General features: G+C 43.1%; 1 protein-coding gene and 1 pseudogene across 1 annotated transcript in view; both read right to left on the bottom strand.

Annotated features, from left to right (window-relative positions):
* Window positions 1–26,170, bottom strand: part of KIAA2012 (KIAA2012 ortholog) — a 93,230-nt gene that overhangs the window by 37,781 nt on the left and 29,279 nt on the right. Inside the window, exons 7-9 of the mRNA XM_087819664.1 lie at window positions 24,719–24,889; window positions 22,235–22,345; window positions 2,759–2,835 (exon numbers count right to left, since the gene is read on the bottom strand). Of these exons, the coding sequence (XP_087675790.1) occupies window positions 2,759–2,835; window positions 22,235–22,345; window positions 24,719–24,889 (359 nt within the window). The remainder of the gene's footprint in view (window positions 1–2,758; window positions 2,836–22,234; window positions 22,346–24,718; window positions 24,890–26,170) is intronic.
* On the bottom strand, window positions 6,534–7,426 carry LOC107533953 (large ribosomal subunit protein uL18 pseudogene; annotated as a pseudogene).

The following is a 26,170-nucleotide window of genomic DNA, read 5'->3' on the forward strand; positions in this document are numbered from 1 at the left end:
TCAATGTTTCCTCCTAGAATTTTCACTTACAATTTTAATATTCTTTTTAGGTGCTGGTCACCTCACCCAAGCTGCAGCCTCTATACAGAGAGGCCCTGGGGAAGAGGAAGCGCTTCTCTAGCGATTGATGTCAGCCACCCAGGTAAGAACAGTACTTGGTCTCTGACTGTATCCCAGGAACGAATTTCTCTTAATCAAATGAAAGGCCTTAGGAGGTGCCACAAGGCAGAAAGGAAAGTAAATGTGAAGGAGGATATCACATTCAGTGAGGAGTCTGAAGGACCCGCATTAAAAAAGGGCGCTGTACCTTTAGGACTTCAGAACTAGCAATGTTCCATACCCAGCTATTACTAATATGCAAAAAATGCCTTATAAATACTTGATTCTGCTCACAGTGGGGAGGCAGTTCATTTGAAAGAGGAAATGGGAGCTTGGAGTTGAAACATGTCTGCTTGTCTCCTTTCCTTTTTTCATTGCTCTTTTCATCTCCCCACTTCCCCTTGTAGTTTTCATCCCCTCTACCCCCGACTTAACCCCCTCCTCCAACTCCTAGGAAGTGGTTGATGTCAGTTGCTACTCTCATTTCTATTTATGGATTCACCTCCGAGGCCCTGATCCTCAGCCAGGCGTGGAAGGGGTGTCTGAGGAGCTAGTCCCCGGATTTGCCATCCTTGTATTGGAAGCGGGAGCCCCTAATCTTCTGCTCCCTTCCCGAGCGCAGACACCACAGGAGAGGTGTTTTCAATCCAGCCAGTAGGGGGCATCCGGAGGCAGCCTCCAGAACCTGGTACATCCATGAACCCAGGCACGTCTGCAAAGCACCGTCTGGCTTTCTTTCTTACCCACCCCTCAGAAATTATTTTCCAAATCTGGGTCTGTGACTTCTCCTTAAAGCGTGGTGATGCCAAAATATTCCACCTTTGGGGTTTTTTCTCCCCTCGCAGCTAGCACAGTGATAAAAAAGTAAAAGCATTTTATGTGACTGAACTCCTAATATGGTCAGACCCCAGTGAAAGGAGGGAGAGGGTGAGTCAGTGGGGAATTAACAGAAAGGAAGGAAGAGCAGAAACTGCTGATGCTGATAAAGATCAATTTTGTGTGATATCCTAGCCTGCTTCAGAGGGGGAAGGCGACAGCGAAAGGAATCCATCAAGGTACGTAACTGAAATCTGCTGGGCAGAAATTTGTTTCTAAATCCTTTCCAGATGCTTTATAGTAAACTTGAAATTAGTCATTTACATGGAGTAGGTTGAGGAAGTAGTTAAAATTGAAGTCAGTGATTAATCTAATAAAGGGCCATTAGCCTCTAGAAGTAAGAGGTGGGGAGGCGAGGAGGCTACCTCCCCCTCCCCCACTCCACCTCCATTTTCTCTGTGTCTAGGGCCTGGTGGGGCTCCCTAGACTTTTTGCTAAGTGGCTTTTCTTTTGGGGGCTACCGCGAAAGGAAATGAGACTACTGTGACTTGAACAAACCAACTGGTTCTGGTGGGAATGACCCCCTCCTTTCACTAAGGAGGCTGGTGAAGCTCTGGGAGCTGCTTTGCCACAGCCTCACGGGGAGCCCAGGGCTAGAGTGTCAGACCCTCGGCCTGGTGCTCCTCTCTCTGACTGCAAGGCTAACAGTTCAGTCTGGGACTGAACCACCCTTTCATTGCAGGTGATGTTAGTTCTCCTGAAACACAGCTACGGGAGTGTGTTTAGGGTGTGTGAGGTATTGGCGAGGCCTTTGGAGTTGTGGAATTATCAAAATATAGCATATTATCTTTTCCATAGTTACAGACTCTCTTAAAAGAGAAAAGCTTCTAGATCCCTTACAAACAGTGTCTTCAAAGTGGGAATATATATATAAAAAAATGCAAGCATTGGTTCTGTGGTTGCTCAGTAGTGGGACGGGATGGCTCAGCTGTGTTTTACCTCAGTGGAGGGCCGACCCAGGCCTGGGTTTTTAACAGTGAAAGTTCAGGTCCTTCCACAGAACCCAGCTAGTTACACAGATGAAAACAAAACTGCTTTTATCATGATTGTTTTTTAATGAGTGTGAGGAAAGAGGCGAAAGCCAGGCTGTGGCAGGAAGTCGGAGATAAGAGAGAAATAGAGATCAAGCCCCCTCACTCCCCCAGGCTGTCGCAGGCAGCGAGAGGCCTGAGAGGCCGGGAGCTGAGCTGCTTCTGCTTCAGGTTCGCTGAGAACCCGGTGCAGCTGCAGGAATTCCCCTGCGTTGTCTCTCCAGAGAGAGTGGGAAGACATTCCCAGCCTCAAAGCTTCAAATGAAGGAACAAAATTGTAAATATTTGGGAACATATGCCTTTGAATCACTGATAGATGTTCCTAACCCATCCAGATGAGGCATTTATCTCCATTCTTTAAGGTATCCTTGTATTTTTTTCTTGGTAGCTATTTTTTCTCCCCATTAGGAATGAGAATCGGAGTGGAAAAAATGGGCCCATTGCCACAATGTCTTAGTGCCTCAGCCTCAACGGCTGATACCTTTCTTCATTCCTTGTTCCCTTTTTAATGTTGCAGAAACGAGGGAAAAGGTATTCAGCTTATTCACGAACATGAAGAGCCAGACAAAACATTCCAAGTCTACGAGTTAAGGAACCTTTGTGATTTTATAGCTCATTTGTCTCATTTTATTGATGAGGCAAACGAGGCCCAGAGAGGTGAAGAATCTCATTTAGGGTCACACAGCAAGTCAGGACAAAAACCCCAAAGTTCTGACTCCCTACCTCCTGCCCATTTAAAGTCAATACTGTACCTGCTTCTCTGGCTTTTGGATCAAAGGTGAGGTTTCATTAAGATTCATGTGAAGATCAGTTCCAGATTCAGTGTTTTCTATGATAGAAATTAGAAAGAATCAAGGTTGTCAGATCTAGGTCTCTCATGAATTTTTATAATACCATAAACATACACACCTAGTTCATATGTGTTAAGATTATAAACACACATACATACACCGATGGCATTCATATTTACTCACCAAATAATACCCATAACCTCTATAGGCACAGTTTAAACCCCATGTTACATAGTGTCAAGACCTTTTATTTTCTTGTTTTGATTTATCTTTAAAAGAACAAAATTAAATTCTTTGTGCTACTAAAACTCAGATAAAGCTGAAATTAAAAAGGAAATATTGATGGAAAAAAATCTGCTGATGCTGTCGAATATAAATTTTGTATGATTGTACTTTACAGAAGCAGGAAAATGCTTCTGCAACCTTCCAGAATAGAGCAATCAGAGACTTCCCTTTTCCCTCACAATGTGGTGGGGCAGCAGGAGAGGTGGGGACATGATGCCAAAGTGGGGCTGCTGAGAGGGGACTAATGGAAATCCTGGGGCTCGCCGTGAAGCAGGTGCGGCACAGACACTGACACTGTGTTGACATGTAATCCACATGCCTCTCCTGCACAGTTGGCTATCTCTGCTCCCTACAGGTGTGGAAACTGAGACTTGGAGGGTAAAGTCACCCACTCAAGGTTGTATAACTAGTGAGGTTCTGAGTAAGGATTTGAGCCCAAGACTGCCTGACCCAAACCCCAAGCTGCAAAAGGATAGGATTTATTTTGTTTTTCTTTCTTCCCCTTAGAAAGTAAATTTAATGTTTATAAAGGGATGTTTATTTGAGGAACAGATTTAGCCAGGCACATGGCTCCTCTGTCAAAGGCTTTTAGCCTCTTGTGTGGGACGAATGTCCAACAAAAAGTTCTTTCCATGCTTGCTACTCATAAGTAGCTCTTTTAAGAATCTGTGGCCATATGGGACTCTGCTTCTTTGTCTCTTTGACCTGAAGCCTCTAGTCATTCCTTGTGGGCTGACCTTTCCTTTTCTGTTGTTTCTCAGCTGTCCTCTTCTGTCTTGTTTGAAAATGGCTCCTGCACAGATTTAAAACATTTTAAAATTGAAAACAGCTGGGGAAACTGAGGCCCAGAGAGTGGTTTCATGTGATTGGCTCAAGGCCATACCTTGAAATAGCACAAGACCGGATCTCCTGATTTAGCATCTTGTACTTTCCCCTCCACATCACACTGCCTCCTGTTAGCCTCACTTGAGCTTGCCACATCCCAGCTGCTTGGCCTCTGGACAAATCCAGCCCAGCAGAATTGTGTTGTGATGAGGTTCATTTCACTGTGGCTTGAAAGGAACCATGGGTCTCTTAGAAATGAAACTTATAAATTCTAACGCATAAGGAAAGTTCTTGCAACACCAGGAGAATGAATCAGTCAGCCAGAGTTCAAGAAATGTAAACACATTTTTAGATAGGAGGCTGAAAAATCGCTTAAGACTTCTCCATCCCTTGGGTCAAGACCCTGATAATTTACCGAGGTCCAAACTGTCAAGGAAGAGACACAACTCAAACTGCATTCCTGGCAGATAAAGCAATGGGGGTGGTAAAACTTCCTCTTTGAACAATGTGGGAAGATCTACCCCTGTTATCAAGCTGAAGAAACTGACTAACCCATTGACCAATACAGACAACTGGCTGTGAACACAGACCCGGTTCTTTTTCATCATTCCCGAGGTGATGTGTACAAGCACAGATACAGGCTGCACAACTTCCAGGCCTGCCTGAAACTTGGAACTTGGGGTCTTTCTGTGATGAACATTTCTGCCACTAACGAGATAAACAGAAAACACATTCCTTCCCTGGCAGCCCACCACCAGGCCTGAGCAGATTTTCAAATGCCAGCATTAATCTAACCACAGGCTTTTAGCAGGGAGATAGCCTTCCCACCAGATAACCAGGTGGTTCAGAGATGACCCTTACTAGATGGAGTCTCATCCCAAGCCTCCTCTGCCTTCTTCAAATCATGGGATCCTTCACCAAACACTCAAGACTTGAATAGCAGGAAAAAGCATCTGATTTTAGCCTGGAATAAGATGCCTTAATACGTGCTTCTATTTAAACCGATGTTAACTTTAATTGCCAAGTTGTTTGTTGTTCATAGTTTTAGATAAAAATGAAAGATAGTCATATTTACTCCCACTGTTTCAGACCACTGATTTTCCTTGGTGCTCTGGTCGGCCCCATCTGGTATCAGAATGGAGACTGAATTCCAAAGGGTCACCTTATCAGGCAAAGTGGGCCATCTGACTCCTTCATAGACGCGTGTCAGGGCTTGGGAAAGAACTTCAGACCCATAGGCTCCAAAGTGGCCGAACATTCTGTGGTCACAAGGGCAGTAGCTTTTGGAGGTGCTGGCAGGAGCCTCTCTAAATATGTTTAGGGCCTTTTCCCACACATACCCTTCTGAGGCATGAGTAGCCTCTGGTCGTTAGTATGCTGTCATGGAGCTTCCCACACTTGCAGTGGGTCATCATTGAGGAGGGGATCTCTTCACTGCCAAATAGACCTCAGAAAGCACCATTGCCCTCTCACAGCTTTGCACATGGACTTGCAGCAGAAACCAATAGGAGGAGGCCTAGAAGTCAGCCTTTGTACCTTCATGGTTTTGTATTTTTGGTCAAAAATGGAAGATGCAAAGGCAAATTCCAGATTATTAAAAACAATTCTTTCCAGTATAAACTAAACCATAAAAGGAAAGATAAATCTGGTTCCTTTATATAGCCCTGTTGACCTTTCCGTAAGAATGATATCTAAAAATACTTATTTTATATGATATGACTCAAGACGCCTATGACCTGTAGAGTGTTTATTGTGTAATAATAAATCTCAAGTCTGCTTGTTTAATGTCGGAGACTGAGACACAAGATGGCCTTTTGGTATTGTTATTATCAAATTCTTGGGATAAGATTTAAGACCTTGTTAATGCTCCATGTTTTCCCTTTAAATCTTCCTGGATGATGAGGAGGGTGAGAAGGGGCATATCAAATAGTTGCTCAAGACCTGAGAAAGTCTCCAGGCTAAAGACATACCCCAGGGAGCTCTATTAAAGGAGACAAGTAGACAGATCTAGAAGATATGAGTCATTCTGAATTTAAATATGGAAATGCCTAGTAAATGCAAGGGCAATATTTTTCTTCCAATTTGGAATAACAGTTCTTTTACTTACTTACGTCTTCTTAGACCAAGGCTAGCTCAGTCTCAAGGGTCTGGCTTTAGCTTTGGGAACACCAACTTCTCTCAAAACTTCATAAATTATTTTTTATGGAGAGGTCCAGTGGTACATGGCAGTTTACTAAGCCCAAAATGGAAGGCAAGCTAGATAATGGAATTTAAATTTGACTTGTGTAGCAGCAACAAAAAATCAGCAACATGAGAAAACCTCCAATCAAGATCTATCATAAGATTAATAAGGATGCCTGTGGTGGAAGACTGTATGGAAGAAGGGGATTAAAAAAGATTGAAGGTAGAGCTACATACAAAGGGACCAATCCATTCAATTCATGTAGTGGTCTTAATTCTACAGAAAATATTGTTCTTGGTCACTTGCTCTCAAATGGGTAAAGACACCTGGTCTCCCAGCCCTCCCAGCCTCTAGTCTTACTCCTTCAATACTTTTTTTTTTTGCTTGTCTAATAAGTTTATTGTCTATATGAAAAATCTTAATAGAAAATTGTTGTTTGGTTTATTAGCTCTCAGCAGCCCATTCCTGAGCTCTGAGGAAGCTTGCTTTTTTTTTGAGCTACCCAATCTTTCTTCTGGGCAAGAGACATTTTGGGATGATTCCACCTCTTCTTTTTAACTTCTTTCCTAGGCTTCTTCTCATAGATTGGATTCTGTCGTATAGCAGCATGAACTCTCTTTTACATCTCCTCCATCATGTCTGGAGTTATGTTGTTCTTTATGTACTGAGAGAACTGTTTCTTGTAAGCATCTTCATCTTCCGCCATTAGATAATGCATATAATCTGCAACGTTCTGACCCATGATGTGCTTCCGGTGTACTTCTGCATTGAATTCCTTGCTTTCTGAATCATAACCAGGGAATCGTTTGGTGCTGTGAGGGATAGATAAGCCTCCACCTACAGCTCCCTTCAGGCCCCAAAAACTTTATTTCCAGTAGTAGTTCTGGTAAGCCCTGCATCCAAATAGCAGGTGAAGGCACCAGGTTGACCAGCAATGTTTTCCGCATTATATTCATCTCCAGTCACCTCCACCTGACCTTCATAGATCTTGTCCATGCCAAACCTATTGAGAAGCCTGCCGGCCAGCAGCAGGCCAGTACAATATGCTGCAGCGTAATTTGTCAGGCCAACCTTCACACCATACTTTGGGAGTTCATGTGTATAAGCTGCACAGACTATCATATCTCCTTCTACACGGGCATAAGCAATCTGACAAATAATATCTCTGTTGGTTACACGAACTATCATTCTGTACTTAGGTGTGTTTTACTTATTTTTATCCTGGATTTCCAAGCATTTCCAGGCATAGTAATCAGTTTACCCTCTCGTCGTCTTCTGAATTTCACTTGGTATCTCTTGAGGTAGGCCTTATTTTTGACGACTTTCACAAACCCCATTCTGCAGAAGACAGACCACCGTCCACGGCTCGCCACAGACCTGCAGTCCTAGCCCAGCTCCAGTGGGGAGAAAAGCTCAATCCATTCTTTACATAGCTGGGAGAATCATTTCTCTAAAATAAAAATCTGGTTATGTCAATTCTTTGTAAACAGGACCTCACAGCCTTTGGGATAAATTCCTTAGTTCTGTCTATAGCCCTTTATAATTCAGCTCTTGCTTACCCCTCCAGCTGCGTTTCTCACCGTTTCCTCCCCTGCATGTGCCCTGGGGTCCAGGCATTACAAGCTGCTCACATTTCTCCCATGCTGTCATTATTTCTAACCTTCATATGGTCTCTTTCCATGAAGCTTCCTTTCCTCTTCTCCACTTGGCTACTTCCTACCTATATCCTTAGAAACTCAGTGCAAGTGTCCTCTCCGTCCAAGAGCCTTCTCAGCCTCCAGGTGCAGGTAGCCTGTGCTCATTCATAGTTCTAAGCACACTTAATTACTTTAAAACACGGACTTTGTCTCTCAACTGTATTCTTGTGCCTAGCACTGTATTTGGCATTAGTAGATAGTCAATTAGTGTTTATTGAATGAATGAATGAATGAATGAATGAATGAACAATTTTTATGTGCTCTATAGAACAGACTCACATTGGGCATGTTCCGATGCTGGTGTCTTCACTAATTTTCAAATGACAAATTGTAAAGAAGTAAGATAGTAGCAAATGAAAATCCCTAGGTCACAGGGAGATGTGTGAAAGAAGCAAGAGAGAAAGTAGGAGGAAAAGGTCCCCGAGGAAAAGCCTCATGCTTCTTTATGGCCCTTTTAATGAGAAGATAACAAAAGTCTGAAGGGTGATAAAATAGAAAATGGTATTTATAGATTATTAATGAAAATTATAATTTTTTGACTCCTTGGCAGAACAAAAATTAATATACCAAACCCTTTTACAGACAGAAATATAAATGATACACATACACACATCCCAGCCTGGAAAGGCCTTATGCTGAGTACCCTGATCCCTCGCGCATATCATACGTTAAGTGAACAGCAGACCTTGACTACTTTGGGAGGGACACATCCTGAGAATTTCAAGAATCCTTAGATTTGTGAATACCCATAATATATCATATTCCCAATAAAACTAAAGTAGAAATGAAAAAAGAAGAGTTTTTTAGACTCTTAATGAGTCTAAAAATGAGTCTATAAATAAATGAGTCTATAAACAAAGGATTAAAGTAATTTATAAAATGATTTTTTGGCAGAGAATCATCAGATTGTTAGCCCACTTTCTCTTACTTCCATCACCAGCCCCAGCAGTCAGCCTTCTCTTTTAAAGGCCATTAAAAAATAATAATAAAAAAATATAAAATATATATGTTTACACAAATCAATGTTCTTTTTAAAAAAAAATAACTTCACAAGCGCTATTGGAGATGTTACAATGAATATACGCTACAATGGATGCTGAACGGTTGGGTGGGTGCACTCACTGCACTCATTAGCTTAGTGATGGTCTCTGTCTCCCACCCTCATGATGTCTAAGATTTGACTTCTTGCTTCTGCAAAATGGCAAATTGTATGTGTCCCTGACTTCTGAAGTCATTTGCAAATAGCTGAAACTAATCTTCAATCCACAAATAACCAAGTCCACCATCTATCTGATTTTTTAGAATCCTATCATTTTTATCTGCAAATGTTTATTAAAACAAAATGACCAAAAAGAAAACAAAGAGTTGTGAAAACTCTATAGGTGATTCCAATGAATAGATGTTTTAAATTGCTCTTTGAACTCAATTCCAGGGGATATGGAGAATTTTTAGAGCAGTGTTACATCCATTTTCCTAAAAACAAATGGAGAATGTTAAGCACAAGTAGACGTAAGAGTTTTTCCTTAAGGCTGTTGAGCAAATCAAGGGAACAAATAAGTTTGCTGTATTCTGAGCCCTGAAAGAGGTACTCTGTGCTTATAAGGGCAGTGCCATTGAAATTCATTTTCCTGCAAAGACTGTGGCCTACATGGTGGCGAGACTCCCAAGTCATCCTTAAAGAAGCCTATTTAACCTGTATTATAACTGGACTCTTGTTATTCAATACATATGAAACACCTATAGTCGGTGTGTGCCAGCAACAGCCTGCCAGGTCCCGGAGGTACTAGTAGATCCCTGCCCTTAAAAAGCTTGCCGTCTAATGGAGAGACAAGCCTAGTAAGTAGACAGTTTTGTAAGAGAGCTGCTGCAATGGGCTAAGCACCGGGTGCAGTGTGAGCAGCTGAGAGAGGCCTGCCACCTGGTCGATGGAGAGGATTGGGCGGGGGGCACAGAAAAACTGCCTGGAGGGAGGTGGACTTGAGAACGGAATTGAGAACTGAATGATTAGTAGGAGTTAGCCAGGAAAAAGGGTAAAAGTCGGGGGATAATAGAAAGTAGAATGGTGGTTGTCAGGGAATGGGGGACGGGGAGAATGGGGAGTTTTATTTCATGGATATAGAGTTTCAGATTTTCAGGATAAAAAGAGTTCTGGAGATCTGTTGCACAACAATGTGAATGTACTTCACACTGCTGAACTGTACCCTTAAAAATGGTTAAGTCTGCAAATTTTATGTTATGTGTATTTTACCACAATTTAAAAAAATGTCGGGGGTTAGGAGGAGATGAGAAATTGTGCTCCAGGCAGAGGGAACAGTATTTCCGAAAGCTTGGAAATGAGAGAGAGATTTGCATTAGCCTAAGGTCTTTTAGTAGGAATAGAGAAGGAATACGTTTTCTTTCCCTTTCTTGGATATAGAGCTTGTTATGGGGCAATTCTGAAATAGTTTGTCTTTGGGACTCTACCATGTCCCTTTCTGTACTTTTTTCCTTCTTCTGCCTCCCTCCCCATATAGCTAACATTCTCTGTTAATCCAAGCCCTCTGGGGCACTGTACCAGTCGGACATGTTTCAACGCTTGAAACTCTACGTAGCCTAAAATTACCCACCTCTCTTTCCACCCCATCAGAAATTTTAGTCCCTCAGCACAGCTGTTTTCATCTAGGTTGCAAGAAGATAGCCATCTAATGAAATAAATTTTTACTAAAATGTGAATGACTATTAGCTTCTCAGTATCAGTATTTTAAGGGAATACTTCTGAATCCCAAGTAAGTCTATTATTAGTGAAATTTAAATAGTAGAATAGTAAAAATTATAACATATTGGTCATATTAGGAAGAATATTTTTGGCCCGGAGAGCTACCCTATAAACAGGCTTATCTTGCTTGAAAATCTGTCTCAAGAGTTTGGTTCTCCCAAATAATTTCTTCTTTTTTTCAGCTTCCCTCCTTCTCCCATATCTTTAAAAGTTGCAAATCATTTTCAGTGTTACCCACAAACTCTGAGCCACATTGTCCTAGATGAAAAATGAAGATAATAGAATTTATCTGATGCTGGTTAAGGGTCATTTTAAGTCAGGAATTTCCTAAATTCTCACATATCATCAGATGGGAATGTACCTATTTAGATTGACATCACCACTAACCATGAGCAGTGGTAAAAAAAATGCAGGTTTCTATGGTTCAGCTCTCAGCTTCACCACTTAGTTGAGTGACCTTGGGCAAGTCACCTGACCTCTCTAAGCCACATTGTCTAGATGAAAAATGAAGGTAATAGAATTTATCTTCTATCATTGCTGTGAGGATGAAGTAAAATAATGAATGTAAAGCACTCAGCAAAATGTTTGGCATATCAAAGATAGATAACAATGGTAGCTACCAGCATCATCATCACCATCATCACAATCATCACCATCACCATCATCACCATCATCATCATCACAGTCACTATCATCACCATCATCATCACCATCACCATCATCACCACCACCATTATCATCACCATCACCATCATCACAATCATCACCATCATCATCATCACAGTCACCATCACCATCATCATCACTATCACTATCATCACCATCATCATCACCATCATCATCACCATCACCATCATCATCATCACCATCCTCCTCCTCCTTTACTGGAGGGCTCCTATTTAAGAGCTGCTTTGGCCCATTTCCAACAGAACTGACACCGAAACTCTTCCCACCATGGTCAGCATGTCCACCCAAGAAGGATGGCAGGAAGGGTAATATGGAATGCCAGGCTCCCGAATATTTCTCTGCTTACAGATTTTGAGATTGGCAAGCGGTGATTTTGCCTTTTTTTCCTTCTAGTTTTGTAGTCCCTGGCAAAAACAATTCCCTTTACCTAGCTCTGGCTCTGGCCCTCCATCTATGGCCTTGCTTCCTGTTCCTTCAGCAGGTCCTTCACTCAGGATTCATTCCTGCCTGTCCCAAAATAAGCAGTGAGGAAGACCACACACATTTCCCTATTAATCAAAAACTATTTTTAGGACAGAGAGAAAGTCTTTACATAACCATCCTTTCCCTCTGGTCTGAAGCAGAAGCAGCAGTGGCTGTGGGTGGAGGATGGGCTACAGAGTCAGCCTATGCTCCTACTTTATGCTTATTTCTTTATGGGAGAAACAAAATATAAAAGGGAGCTTGGAAGAGGCAGAACTGGCCTCAGTGCACCATTGAAAATATAAGCCTGAGATAGTTTCCTAGTTTGTGGTTGTGCAAACATTAACTGTTATGCACAGTTAATGATGGTGGTGATGATAGTGAAGAAACTATCCTCTCAGATAGTTTCCTAGTTTGTGGTTGTGCAAGCTGAGCTGTGCACAACTCTAGGAGTCAATGTCCACCTCATTATAATGTCAATTGTGCTGTATATGACCTGCAGAACTCACAGGACATCCCTGCAAATTCTCCTTCCTGGGCCAGCTAAGCACAGCACGTGGTTCAACTCAACTTCTCTTCCCCTCTGATATTTACACTCAGACCACAGCACACAGGGCTGCCCTGAGTAACTCATGAGGACACATGTTTTTCAGGCTTTCCAAGAAGTGAAACTTCTTTCTCACTTATTGCTATATTTGGGGAGAAATTGTGTATTTCTGGAGGTGTAGGTATGAAATAATATGTATGTGAGGCAAATGACATAGATGAGAAGTACAGGTGACTTTTTTGGGGAAAATCTAAATGTTTAAGAGACATCAAATACTAGATCCCTCACTTTCATGACTGATATTTGAACTGACAGATTCACAGGCTGAAAAACAAGGGTTTTTACTTGAGAGTGTAAAAAAGTCTTGAAAAAAGCTATTTTCCTTACCCCAAAACACAAAGAGGATTCCTTGGTGCTTAAGCCTTGTAATGAATTGGATGGTTTTGAAAATTCATAGATGCTGTCATGAAGAGAAGGTTGACTTAGTGCTTCAAAAGCATGGAAGAAAATAATATTTTTATTTAAGATGTTTGAGAGTGAAATCCTGCAGGGACCACAATGTAGAATTTCTGAGAGGAGAACTTTTGACAAAGCAAAGCACAAAACAGTTAACGTTTTACACGTGCTGTGAGGAGGTGCCCGGATTTGAATAGCAGGTGTGTCTTGGGGCCCAGTGTGCACAGCAATGGCAGGATGACAGACTCGAGTGAGGAGCCCCAGCCTCCAGCTGTATGTAGCTTGAATATAAGTGTTGGACCAGGGAGACATGAGGGATTCTAGCTCATCTGATTACAGCCAAAGAGACAGACAGGCTTTTGCACAGCCTGGAAGAATTTTTGTGTGATCTCTTAGAGTCACCGTGGGTGAGAATTATTCTCCTAGCTGTCCTTGTCAGTCAAAATGAAAATTAGTTAAAACAATGCAGTGCAATGGCCAAAGAGGATTGGGATGACAGACCAGAGAAAGACAGTAAAGTGGGGGCAGATAATAGATAGCAGAGGTCAGCTGAGTGGATGGGAAAGGAAAGAATGGTTTTTAATAGGAAATTTGGGGTCTGTGTGCGTGTGTGTGTGAGAGAGAGGTGAGATATCAAGGAGATAGCAATAGGGAAGAAAAGGTCCAGGAAATCACAGAAAATTCAAACTGGAAAAGGTTTCTAGATCATCCCTCTAACTACCCACTAAAACTAATTTCCAAATACATGTATGTATGTATGGATGGATGCTTCACTGTCTCATTACTGATAATAACTATACTAGAGAGGTTGCCAGAAATGAATGCTTGGGCTTATTGGTTTGCAAAAGTGTGGTGGAGCTTGGAAAAGCCTGCTCCTTGGTGCTTTTCCCCCTCTGCGTGCACACACGCAGCCACATGCACGCACATAACTTAGGCTGAGCGGTGCAGCTTGGGATTTTGAGAACCAACACTGGAGAGAGGGAAAAGCCATAATTAGTGTTAATTGTTGACCCTTCAGTTCAAGAATAGATGTTCTGGAGAATGGGAAATGAGAACAAACATTAATTATTGAGTAAGGGACCTTGGAGACAGACACTGTGGATTAAAAGGAGAGAGATAAATTGCATAATGAATGTTAATTTTCCCTCAAAGAATTGAGTGCTCAGTGGTTGGAAGGGAAAAAGAAGCTAAAACAATCATGAAAGAGAAACCTCAATGTGTGTTGGGGTGAGAGGGTACAGGAGGGTTACACAAACACTTTCCATCACTGCTTCCGCCTTGCCCTTTGCCTCACTCACAGCTCCCAAGAAATTTGCTATCAGGGTTTTCCTTAGAACTCATTATTTACCACAGTTTTCTGCTAGGAAGCTCAACCCCTTCCCCAAGAGCACATAAGCCAGAAAACAGCCACTTCATTACTGATGGGCTTAGAGGCACATGACACTGGAATTTGTTTTTTATGTGTGTTGGTGGGAGTTTGACTTACAACGAGGGAGGTGGCCAGAGCTGAGTGCCATGCGGGAGAGGGACTCCTATGGGAGTGACTTGGGCTCCAGGGTCTTAATTGTTGTTTTATCTTAATTAAAATACAAGACATACACACACACCCTCTCCCAAAACCGATCCTCTTAACTGAAAGTGAAAACAGAAAAAAGGTAATTTGAGTAGAAAATTAGAAATAAGAATTGTAGCCAATTTTGTTGAGAGGCTCTACAAACAGGCTCATCACTGGCTGCTCTGATTCAGAGTGCTGGTTGATCCCACATCCAGTGGGTGGCCCTGGGGGTCTTCCTCTTGCAGCATCTCCCGCGTCTGTCCACTGTCCTCATCAGCTGTTATCTGGATGATTCTGCAGTGCACTAAGTGCACGACCTTTTCTCTTGCCTGTTCCTTCCTGCTGGCACACATGTTGGGTTGTATGACATCCCTCCTCAAACATCTGTGATTCCTTGTTGCCTAAAAAGCAGCATTTCACTCCATCCTGAAACAGGAGGCCTTACCTCATCTGGCCCTGGCCTGTCTTTAAGCCCTGTTCCCCACCATGGAGCCCCTCCACAGTCCTTCCCCCAGGACCCTCCTCATTCCACATCATCTCATATGAATACTCTACTTTCCTATTTCTTTGCTTTTGTTCGTGCTGCTTCCTCAGCTGTTTATGTCTTTCCATCTTCTCTGTTTATCCACTTCTACTCCTTCTCAGAAGTCAGTGCAAATGGAGATTCTCTGCAAAAACCCATCCTAGTCCCATAGGTTAGAATTAATCGCTCCTTCCTTGAACACCCCCGACTTGTGTTATTTAGGCTTCTGTTATAGCACTCATCTTATTCCACCCTGTGGCAGTTAGTTGCTTGTGAATCTGTCCTCACACGGACTGTGAGGTCCTTGAGGGCAGTAGCCACAGGGCCCAGTGCCAAGCCTTGGGATGTGGGGTGAGGAGAGCACAACCTCTGGGACAGACAGGCCTGGGGATGGATCCCAGCACTGCCACTTACGAGAGGACACCCATGTGCATGTAGGCATTAACCTCCTTGTGTTACCATTTCCTCACCAATGACATGTGAATGAGAACACTCATTTCCTAGGATTATTGGGATGATAGAACGAGATCCGTATGTGGCAAAGTGCCTGAGAACGTTCACTCTCAATATTAACACCCTCTTTGTCTCTTGTACATGGTAGGTATTCAGTACATTTTATCAAAGGAGTCAAACACACATGCAATGGCTCTTCCGTCTTTTAGGCCCATGGTATTTTATGTCGGAATTTTACATTAATGCTTTACAAAATGTACGGCAAGTATGATCTGGTTTGATTGTCCCAAGCAATGTGAATCAGGATGGTAGATATTATAGTTGCATTATATGAGTTAAGGAACATGGTAAGCTGCTATAACCAAGAGACTCCAAAAGATAAAGATTCATTTCTCTTTTGCTAAGAGTCCAGAGGGAGGTGGACAGACCAGGGTGGCCCTGCTCCATGAAGTTATCCAGGCACTGTGGTTCCTTATGGCCCCGTCATCCCATGGGGAATCGCCCTTTTTCACATGGTTGAAGCTATTTCACCACCACAACCAAGTCCATGGGGAAAGAGGGGGAGGGCAAGCAGCTTCCTTTTATGGACATGACCTGGAAGTTTCGCACATTACTTCCCGTCACATTTCATTAGCCAAAACGTAGTCACATGGCCATACCTATTTGTAAGGGAGGCTGGGAGATAGAATTTCTAGCTGGGCTGCCATGTGTTTCGCTACCGTCAGGGTGGCGCCTTCTGTTAATAAAATGAGTAACGGGAGAATGGATACTGCGGAACAAGTCTCTGCTACTCGTGGTTCAATCAGTATTTATGGGCAATGTTCTGGGAGTACCTACTATGTTTTCTGAGACGTTCAGAAGTAGATGATGGGGATCTACCCACAGGAATTATAACTCTAGGAGAAGCAAGAAGAAAAAGGGTAAGAAAGATCAAAGAAATGAGGGAGTGCCTACTGAGAACCCAAAGCAGCAGCAATTGGTGTGGGCTGAGGTGGGCAGGCGAGACGTCACAGTGAGGTTAGGACTTCAGGCCTGGATGGTTTGGCTCAGTGGTTAGAGCATCAGCTCGAGGACTGAAGGGTCCCGGGTTCGATTTAGGCCAAGGGCACGTATCTCGGTCGCTGGCTTGATCCCTGGTGCTGGTCGGGGTAAGTGCGGGAGGCAACCAATCAAGGTCTTTCTCTCACATTGATGTTTCTCTCTCTCTCTCTCTCTCTCTCCCTTCTATTCTCTCTGAAAAGCAATGAAAAAATATCCTCGGGTGAAGATTAAAAAAAAAAAAAGAAAAAAAGATGGGACTTCAGCTATTCCTTGAAGTCTGGAAACTTGGACAAGAGGGATGAGGTGCAGCGTGATACTGTGGGAAGAGTTTTGATCTAAGTGGGTGCAGGAGGATCTGGGTTTGAGCCTTAGACTTGCCACATAGAGGCTGTGTGACTTTGAGCAAATCACTGTACCTCTTTGGTCTCAGTTTCCTTATCCATAAAATGAGAGGTTTTCAAGCTGTGCTCTTATAGCTCTAATGGCTTTCTATATATCACTCCCTGCCCCAGCAACCATCTTAGGAGGGGAAGAATTAGCTGGACTGGGGAGAAGTTAGGGGGACACAGTCTGATTAAATGCTTCCTCTGCTTAAACACTGGTGAAGGCGATGCCTACATTTCCTCTCAACTCTAGTGTTTTCTGAAACAGAACAAATGCAAGGGAGATAGAAGTCATTGCTTCACAGGCTCTGTAAAAAATATATGTGCCATCATATACAAAAAATAAAGAGAAATTAAATATTCTTCAATACTTCATATTGATTTTTTCTTTAAAAAAAATAATTTCTAGTGGTTCAGAAAAATTATTTTTGACATTTTCCTTCTTTGAAAGACAAAACGTGGTAATGACACCACATTTTCAGCCAAATATGAGGTAGGAGAATTTTTGTGCTTATAGGACTCGGGAGAGGTTTTTGTCAAAGGAAAGGAGACCCCCTAGTGCTTTTTGGTGGCTCTCAGCTGGTGGCTTTCGGAACATCTTCCAGTGTGGGCTGCTGAGACTGTGCTGGTTTCACTGTGGTGAGGAAAGAACCCTGCTTCTTTCTGAAGTCTGGGACAAACATAGCTTTGACAACCTGCCCTGTGACACATGGGATGGACCAATTAGCCCCATGCCGAGCCTCATGGGAATATCCCATAATTTCTGTAAGGAGAGACACGAAGTGACAGTAGAGAACTGGGTCCTTACAAAGCTGCTGCAGCAACTGCCTCTAGGCATGCTCAGTTCTTCACCAGCTCCCTTGCTGGCATAGCAGCCAAAAGCTTCTATGCCTCTGCCTCACTTCTGCCCTCCAAATCTTATGCAAGTGCATCTATCTGGTATAACCCAATTTGCATCCATCCCTTTAACTGTACAGGTTATCTGGGAAATGTAGTTTTTAACCTTCTAGCCTCTGCAGTGCAGGAAGGCCCACTGAAAGGAAATGCTGGGTGCCATGTGGAGCTACATTTTTCTTTATTTTAACTTTTGACCTGAGATCATGAGAACTGCTAACATCCACCAACATTATTGCTTATGGATTATTAATAAACAGCGATTGAGTAAAGGGCCTTATTGTCACAAAAGCTTCCTCCTACCTTCCTCTACTTCTTCTCACCAGGAGATAGATGGGTTGTAGATCCCCTGATTCAGAACTGATATTTGGAAAATGAAAATAAGAATAGTCATGAATTATTGAGTGGCTGAGATCCTGCTCCAGGATTTAGATAGCAGAACTGCCCTATTGAGTCTCCTTGGGAAAGGGGTTTATTGAGTAACAAACAGCATTACAGCTGGAAAGAACCTTGAAATCATCAGTTTAGCATTTTCCAAAGTGTGTTCCCAAAACTACTTAGAGCCACATGATGTTTTGCTAAAATCAATAAAGTACTCAGTGGTCAAATAAATTTGGGAAACATTGCCTATCTTCATCTCGAAGAGCCATAATTCAAATTAGCATATTAGAAGCTCTGTGAAGTCCTGCAGTAAGGAATCTACTAAATTTTGTCCCACTGATTTTCCAAACTTATTTGGCCTCAGAACCTTTTGTTATTTTATGTAACTCTTGTTAACCTTGTAAAGAATTGGAGTTCTTTACAATCTGGACATATGCTGGGAGGATGGATCTAATCCCAACCCCTCTTTTTCTATATGAGGAAGCTGAGTTCCACAGCGGTGAAATTATTTTCCCATGATCATGGAAATCGTGGTGTTAGAGCCAAGACTTTGAAAATTTAGTCTAGAGTTCTTTCTTCTTCCTCATGCTGCCTCATCTAAAGGACTTGTCTTTTAAATCTCACACATCTTCACAAAGGCAACAGCGGCTAAGAGAAAACCTACCCCAGGAAAATCATACTTTGTCAACTATTCCACCAACACTGAAGGATCTAGCCCATGGTTCCCCACAACCAACATTATCACAAATGACAAATGGGGAGAACAAAGAGAAAGTCAACCACTGAGCATATGTTTGCCCTCAAATAATCAGTGTTTTGAGACCAGCTGGGATATCCTCGGACCCTTTATCTTTTTGTTTACCAAATTGCAGACCACCAGGAAATGACACCAAGTATATTATCTATTACTGAAAACACATTACTCTCAAATCTAGTGACTTAAAACAACAAACCTTTATTATATCTCGCACTGTTGCTGTGGGAATCTGGGAGTGGCTTAGGTGTGTGATTCTGGTATAAAGTCTCCCAGGAGGCTGCAGTCCCATTGTCAGCCAGGGATGCAGTCATCCCTGAGAGTTCATTCTGGCTGTTGGCAGGGGGCTTCAGTTCCTCGCCATGTGGACCTCTCCCTTAGACTGCTTGAGTGGCCTTATGACAGACATGGTGGTTGGTTTTCCCCAGAACGAGTAATCCAAGAGGGAAAGCAAGGAGGAAGTGCCTTTCATGATCCAGTCTGAGAAGTCACACACTGTCACATCTGTTATGTTCTATATTTACTAGAAGTGAGCAACTATGTCCAGCCCACACTCAAGAGGAGGAGAATTAGGCTCAGGGCTTGTAGACATACAGGGGTGGGCAAAAGTAGGTTAATAATAATAAATAATACAATAATTAATAAATACATAATAATACAAGAATAGAATGTTTTGCATACTCACAACTATAAACCTGCTTTTGCCTACCCCTATATTTTAAAATCACTACACCAACAAGAGTTGCCAGAAAGAAGGATGCTAATTAAATTACCCAAAACAAGACATGTTTGGAGGTGAAAGTCCATTTAGGACAAGAACAAGTGCTAATTGGAAACTCTGCAAGAGATCAGGAATTTAAATTTACATGGGACCTGAAGGCCTAAATCATTGGCACAGATAGCCTTGAACTTTTTGCAGTAAAAAATCTTCTGAACAAAAGAACTTTTGAAAGAAAACTTCTATTGCTGCCGGAGAATAGATTCAAGTAGATTTGAATCAAGAATAAGCAGTTTAGAGATCATATCCAATGTTTTGATTTGTATCCTTCCAAGTTGACTTTTCCTTTCTTCAGCATTTGAATTTTCTGAGTGTTGCAATACCCCAACATGACCAAGAGGGTCAAATTCCATCTCTAGTCTTCACATCTTTTTTTTTCTTTTTCCTGAAGGTTTATATTCATTTCTCTATTCTGTCTCAAAGCAACATATCATGATCTAATTTCCTAAGAATTTATTTCCAAATAGATGTTGACAAAATCTGAAAGTCTGAGAAAGATGAGACAGATCATACTCATTTCTTTACTGAAGATTTTTTTTTTTTTAAATTAAAAAACCCCCACAACCAACTATGATCCCAAAAAAACTTTCCTTTGTGGCACCTGGGGTATTCGGTCAATCAACAAGCATGTCTTGAACATATGATAAAAATAAGAGGTTCTTTAGGACTCATACATTTGGGAGCTAAACAGAAAACAGATGAGGATAAATGCAATAATCACAAAAGTGGGACTGAGAGAGAGGAATGATCTGAGGCTACATCCAGGCAGTTCTATGTGATGAGGTGGATTTATTAAGGAAAATGTCCCAGAAAAGATAAGCCTTCCCCTGGAAGTTAAATGTATTCTAAATACTTGGAGGAATTTGAGCAGAGGCTAGGAGATAAGAAAGACTGAATGTTTGGGCATCAAAGAGAAGAGAAAAGGGTGGGCCTGAATATAGTGGGAGATGAGATTGGACCAGTAGGGTGGGGATGGTGATCGAGATGAATTTGAACAAACTGAGCTGCAAAGAGTTTGGTATGGTTGGAGCAATTCTTTGCAAGAGTTTTTTTGTTTTTGTTTTTTTCCACTACACTGCTTCTCAAAGCAAAGCAAAGCAAGACAAAACAACAAATCTTTCCCATTAATAGAGACTCTTATAAAGCTAGATCTGTCCTATGGACACTTGTAGGGAGATGTGGGTTTGAGGCCTTGCCTCACCTTCCAGGGCACCATCCAATCACCATTAAAACTAAAGGCCCATCAACTGTATATGGAGGAAAGGCTAGAGAGAGGCTGATGACTGACTGACTGATTGATTGACTCATTCATTCATTCATTCATTCATTCATTCATTCATTCATTCATTCATCCAGCAAGCTCACAGTGAATGCCTTTATGTTTGAAAGGCAAGTAGGATCATTCTTCATGGGACTGGGACAAGATGGCAGGCAAGTCTCCATTTATTCAGCATAAGTTTCCTTTCTCTCTCTCCCTTTCTTTGTGTAGAAAAATTATTAAAAGATTTTCAGTTCACATGTATTGTGATCCTATGTATGCGTCAGGCACTGTGCCAGGGGCCAGAGATACCAAAATGACTAAAACATCATATCGACAATGTGACAACAAACTTAAATATTTAACTGAAGTATTTCCCTCTGTGCTTCTGACTTTCGCTTTGCCAAAAGGGGAGCTATTTTTCCTGGAACAGAGTGTACAAATGTGCAGCAGGTGAACAGAGTTGTATTTGCTTTCCAGCTGTTGTACCAGCTGTGTCACAATGACAGCAGCCTCCACCTGTCTGACTCCCTCTTCTGCCAAGTCAGAACCAAGTTATTTTTATGCTTCTATCATGGTGATGGAAGTTCTTAACACTGGATTTGGAACCAAGTGCAGTCTAGTTTCTGGAAACCACGTACTAGGTGGCTAGTTCAACAACAACAGACACAACGTGAAAAATGCAGCAACAGTCAGGGAACTTTTCAGCTGCTGTCAGTGGCGGAGTCAATCCTCTCACTTCAGATGGGATGGGGAACCTTGGACACAGAGAGGGACGGACCCAAAGTCATCTGACAGCATAGAGGACAAGCTGGTGCTGCTCAAATCTCTTGCTCTGAATCCATGGGCTTTTTATTAAGCCAGTCATGACATAACCCACCAAACGAGTGCAGACTTTAACCTCCGTGAGCAAGAGGCCTGCCGGCTGTACGACTCATGCATATACATCCTGATGGTTCTTGGGTGGTTGACACTCATCACCCTCTGACTTCATTTTTTTTTCCCCCTTTGCAGAATGGCTGCTGCCCAGAGCCAGCATCTCTTTTCCAAAAAGTGAACGTGCCAGAAGGGATTTTGGAAACTGCCTTGATATCTGTCAAGAGCCAGATGATTCACAGCAATGAACCAACACACAGAACAAGAATTCCTGATTGGGTTACCAATTAGCCACCTCCACCTCTGGAGGGTGCTTGGAAAGAAGAGAAAAGGTAGTGTTTAGTTTGGGCAAATACCAAAATGGCTTTATCATTTTCATCAAGGCATCAGCATGGCCCATTAGACCTCCTCCAAGCCATTCCACGGGAACTTCTCTCTCCAGATACTCTAGCAAGAGCAAACTTGTTATGCAAACATTGGGTTATTATGTCTGAGCTACAGAAGCACCTCTGTGTCAGCGAGAGGGGAGAAACTGGCTGACTCGCGTCTGTTTTTAATGATGTCTCTGCTGCCGGGGAGTTTTGGAAGCTGCAGGTAAAATTTTTCCCTGTGAAAATGAAGCTGACCTGGGATTTATCATCTTACCTTCACCCGACAGAAGCATCTCTGTTTGGGTAGGCCCTGGGATTGACAGGCAGACGTTTTCTCCATCTGGACCCAGCAAGAAGTGTCCCAGTGAGGGGTCTCTGGAATCTTCTTGAAAATAAGCACACACATGGGCAGTGTTAGCACCAGTGCAGGGAGGGAGGCCAAACCTGGACTGTGCTCCCTGGATCTGGTGGGAAGATGCTGGCATGCTCAGGGGCCCGCCAGAGTCCAAGGTCAGCCCTCTTCCTGAGACTCTGCAGAGCAGGACCCTTGTTTAGTTCTCTGGAGGTGAAGGCAGGATGAACAGAGTGGGGCTGCCACTAGCTCATGTGATGATTTTGTGAGAGTCTGGAAAACGTGGCCCCCCTGGGCTCAAGCAGCCCCACAGGGGCCAACCGAGGCTGCAGAGGGAGGTACCTGTGTGAAGGGAAGGGAGCCCCTTCCTCTAGGTGTGTGCAGCTCAGCCTCTGGGCACAGGGTTTGGTGATTCCGGCCTCTGCTTTCCCTCTTCTTTGCGCAGTGCCCAACATGTACAGCCATGCCCTCCAGACTGATGCTGGGACTGCTTAGTGACTGCAGGGGGCTCAGGCCAAAGGGGAGAAGGAAGCAGTATTTCCCTCAGTTGCTTAGAAAGATTGAAGGTGTTTGTTTACCCCAGCCTTCCCCATCTCCAAGGCAAAGGGATCAGGAGTAGAACTGGCTACCAGAAAAGTAGATGTTTACAAGTACACAAACACACACACATACACATGCATACCCACAAGGCAAGCATGCACACAGACACAACCACACACATGCAGGTGTGAATGTATGTACACAAGTGTACCACACATGAACAAGGACACATATCAATGCATGCACCTTGTTTGCAGACATGCACCTACGTAATCACACACATGTGTACACAGGTGCGCATGAATGCACACAAACACCCACATGCACCCACATAGGCTTATTAGCATGTGCCTTCATACATGTGCCCTCATACACACCTTCACTTCACACACCCAACCTACACACTTGAGGCTTCAGGCTGCACTCTTATCATATTCATGGCTCTGGCATTCATTCTAATAAGATTCTCTCTTTATAAGAATGGCTGTGTGTGTGTGTGTGTGTGTGTGTGTGTGTGTGTGTGTGTGTGGTGATTTGTCCTGAACTATACAGCCTCTCAGGAATGCCCTTGGTGCCGTCATGTGGTAGCCGACATTTGGTTCATTTGTATCAAAACTAAGACAACACCACTGCCATGCAAGTGTGAAAAGGAGCGGATTGTAACAGATTCTGTCTCTGAAATGCTTTATAAGTGACAATGATGTCTTTGGGGGAAAAGGGAGAGAGAGTTGGGGGAGGGAGGAGATTTAATTTTACCATTTCAGCTTTAAACAGAGAAGCTGTAAACACAATGGACTTACGTGTTTAATTGTGGATCTATGTATTTAACTTATGCTTACGAGACTTCAAGTGTACATACTTGGAAGGGGTGTATGGGAGGGAGAGAGAGAGATTTACGTAGTGAGGCATCTGTCTCTGGGTGAGCATGAGATGAAAATGAAAGATGTGGTAACTGTTGTTTTCTTGGTGCCTCTCAGTTCCCGCGTGCCTCTCAGAGTGTTTCCCGCAGCCCTGAGTGTGATTCTGCTGTTAACAGATACTTTTTTCACATTGTCTGATGCCCAAACACACACCACCTCCTTCATCTGGTGCTCAACCACAGAAAGCAGCCCAAGGCTGTGAAGAGGGAGGGACAGCTGGCTGGGCTGCAATTTCTAGAAAATAGTTTGTCTCCAGCATGGCACTTCCCAATGGGATTTTCAGGGGCAATTTGGACTTGAAGCAATTTTAGCTTTATGAGCTGCTTTTAGATCAAAGCCCTCGTGGAAGCTGTTACTATACTGTCTTTGCATTATTGCACTTGTATAAGCATCTTAGTCTCCTAGACTGTCAGCTCTTAAGGGTAAGAATTAAGTCATAGAGGGTGTGGCGTCGCCCTGCCTCGCCCTTCAATAGAAATCAGGAGTCCTTCTCTCTCTGTGCTCGGGCCTCAGGCTCTGCCCTGGGCTGGAGGATGACTTCTCTCGGGGGCTCTTCCTGTTGTCAGTGTCACCAGGCGCCCTGGCCCAGAGGGTTATGTTGAGGCCGCCTGGTAAATCCAGTAGCGTGTCTCCCTGGTGAGCGCAGGGAGCTGTGTCATCACATGCTGCGCCAGGAGTGAGGAGAGCACAGGGCAGCTTGGCAGTGCGTGTTGGTGCAGCAAACCCTTAAAACATGTACTGACTCTTTAGGAATATGCATGGTGAACATTAATCCTACTGACATTTTGGAAACAGTGCTGAATTCCCCTTTCCAATGGGGTGGCTTTCAGACAGCTTACATCATGGTTGCCTGGTGGCCCTGGAAGGTGATTAAAATAAGCCTGAAGCTACAGACAAGCCAAGGTGGGGGCATTCAGACGCCCCCCCCCCCCCCCCCCGTGATTACCTTGTCCTTCTGCTGGGAGTTCACCCCTGGACCATCTCATGTTCTGGGGGCCTGTAGTGCTGCTGTGGCCAGATGCCCTCAGGCTGTCCCAGCCCCTCTGGCCCTTTTGGCTTTTTCTTCCTTTGATCAGGGACAGTGGCGGGGTCACATTCTGTAGTGGGGCATTAGCATCTTCAAAAGCAAAGGAGAAAATGCATGAATGAGAGAATGTTTGAATCAGCAGGAAGGAGAAGTAACCTCTTTTCTAACTTGGTCAGTGGCTCCTAGTGTGCAGGATGGCTTATTCCACTTGTTCTCGAGTTTGTCCCTCTTTCCAGCCCTGCTAAGGAGCAGAGGCTAGGTGACTCCCTTTGCCAAAGTGAAATTCCTCTTGGCTAGAACAGTGCCCTTTCTTCATTTGGGGGAATCTCCAAGAACTGGGAGGAACTGAGCTGGGATGGTTATTGTTCTCACTCTGTTGATGGGCTCCTGATACAGAAGAAAGACCAGAGAGGCTACAGAGTCCTCCCAACCCTGAGTCAGAAGGTTCTTACTAGAGGAACCCCAGCTTGAGAACTCATGGGATCATTGGCTACAGAGTTCCAACCACAAAGCAATTTCTCTAAGTAGAACCAATGATCACACAGCTCCTCAAGGTCATGGAGTACAAAGTAGCACCCTCCAGATGGTAGTTAGAGAGTAATGGGATTTATGGTAATACTCCACCTCTGTTCTCCCTTTTTCTAACTCTTGCTCAGAACTAGTAGGGACTGCTCTAGGGAGGTGAAACCTGGTAATCTAAGTGACTGAGACCTTGTCTTAATCTCATTCAGAGAGAGTGGTCCTTATTTCATGTTCAACACACTGTTGCTGTTTGTGTGTAAAAGCTGGCTTCCTACACTGACTCAAAGATACTTGTTTGTTACAAAGGGAAAAAAGGTGTCTTTACAATGGAGAAATCTAGCCACCTTTAACCAAGTAATAAAATTTAGCATCACTTGTAATGGAACAAGATATAACAAATGAAATAAATATAAAGGGATATTTGTGTCCCTTGGTGTGAAACACTGAGAAGGACATAACATCACCTGCTATTCTTGCCAAAAATGTTTGATCAGAATTTAATCACAAGGAGACAGACACATCTAAGTTGAGGGCTGTTCTGTAAAACAACTAGCCTATCCTCTTCAAAAATGAAAGTGTCTGGGCTTGGAAGAAAACCCCAAGCTCTGGATGAGAACTGGACACCTCAATTTTGGCCTCAAGAGACTTTGAGCAAAGAACCCAAATATACCATACCCAGACTTCTGACCTGTAGAACTGTGAGCTAGTAAATGGGTCTTGTTTTAAATCACTTCAGAAAAAAATTCATTGTCATGGAAAACAAGTCTAAGGCAGTGTTCTAGATAAAAAGATCCTAAAAAGAAGTGACAACTAAATACAATGCATGACCCTGAGTTGAATCCTGGATTG

This window comes from Miniopterus natalensis, chromosome 8 (genome assembly GCF_054644295.1).
Source record: "Miniopterus natalensis isolate mMinNat1 chromosome 8, mMinNat1.hap1, whole genome shotgun sequence".
Lineage (NCBI taxonomy): Eukaryota > Metazoa > Chordata > Mammalia > Chiroptera > Miniopteridae > Miniopterus > Miniopterus natalensis.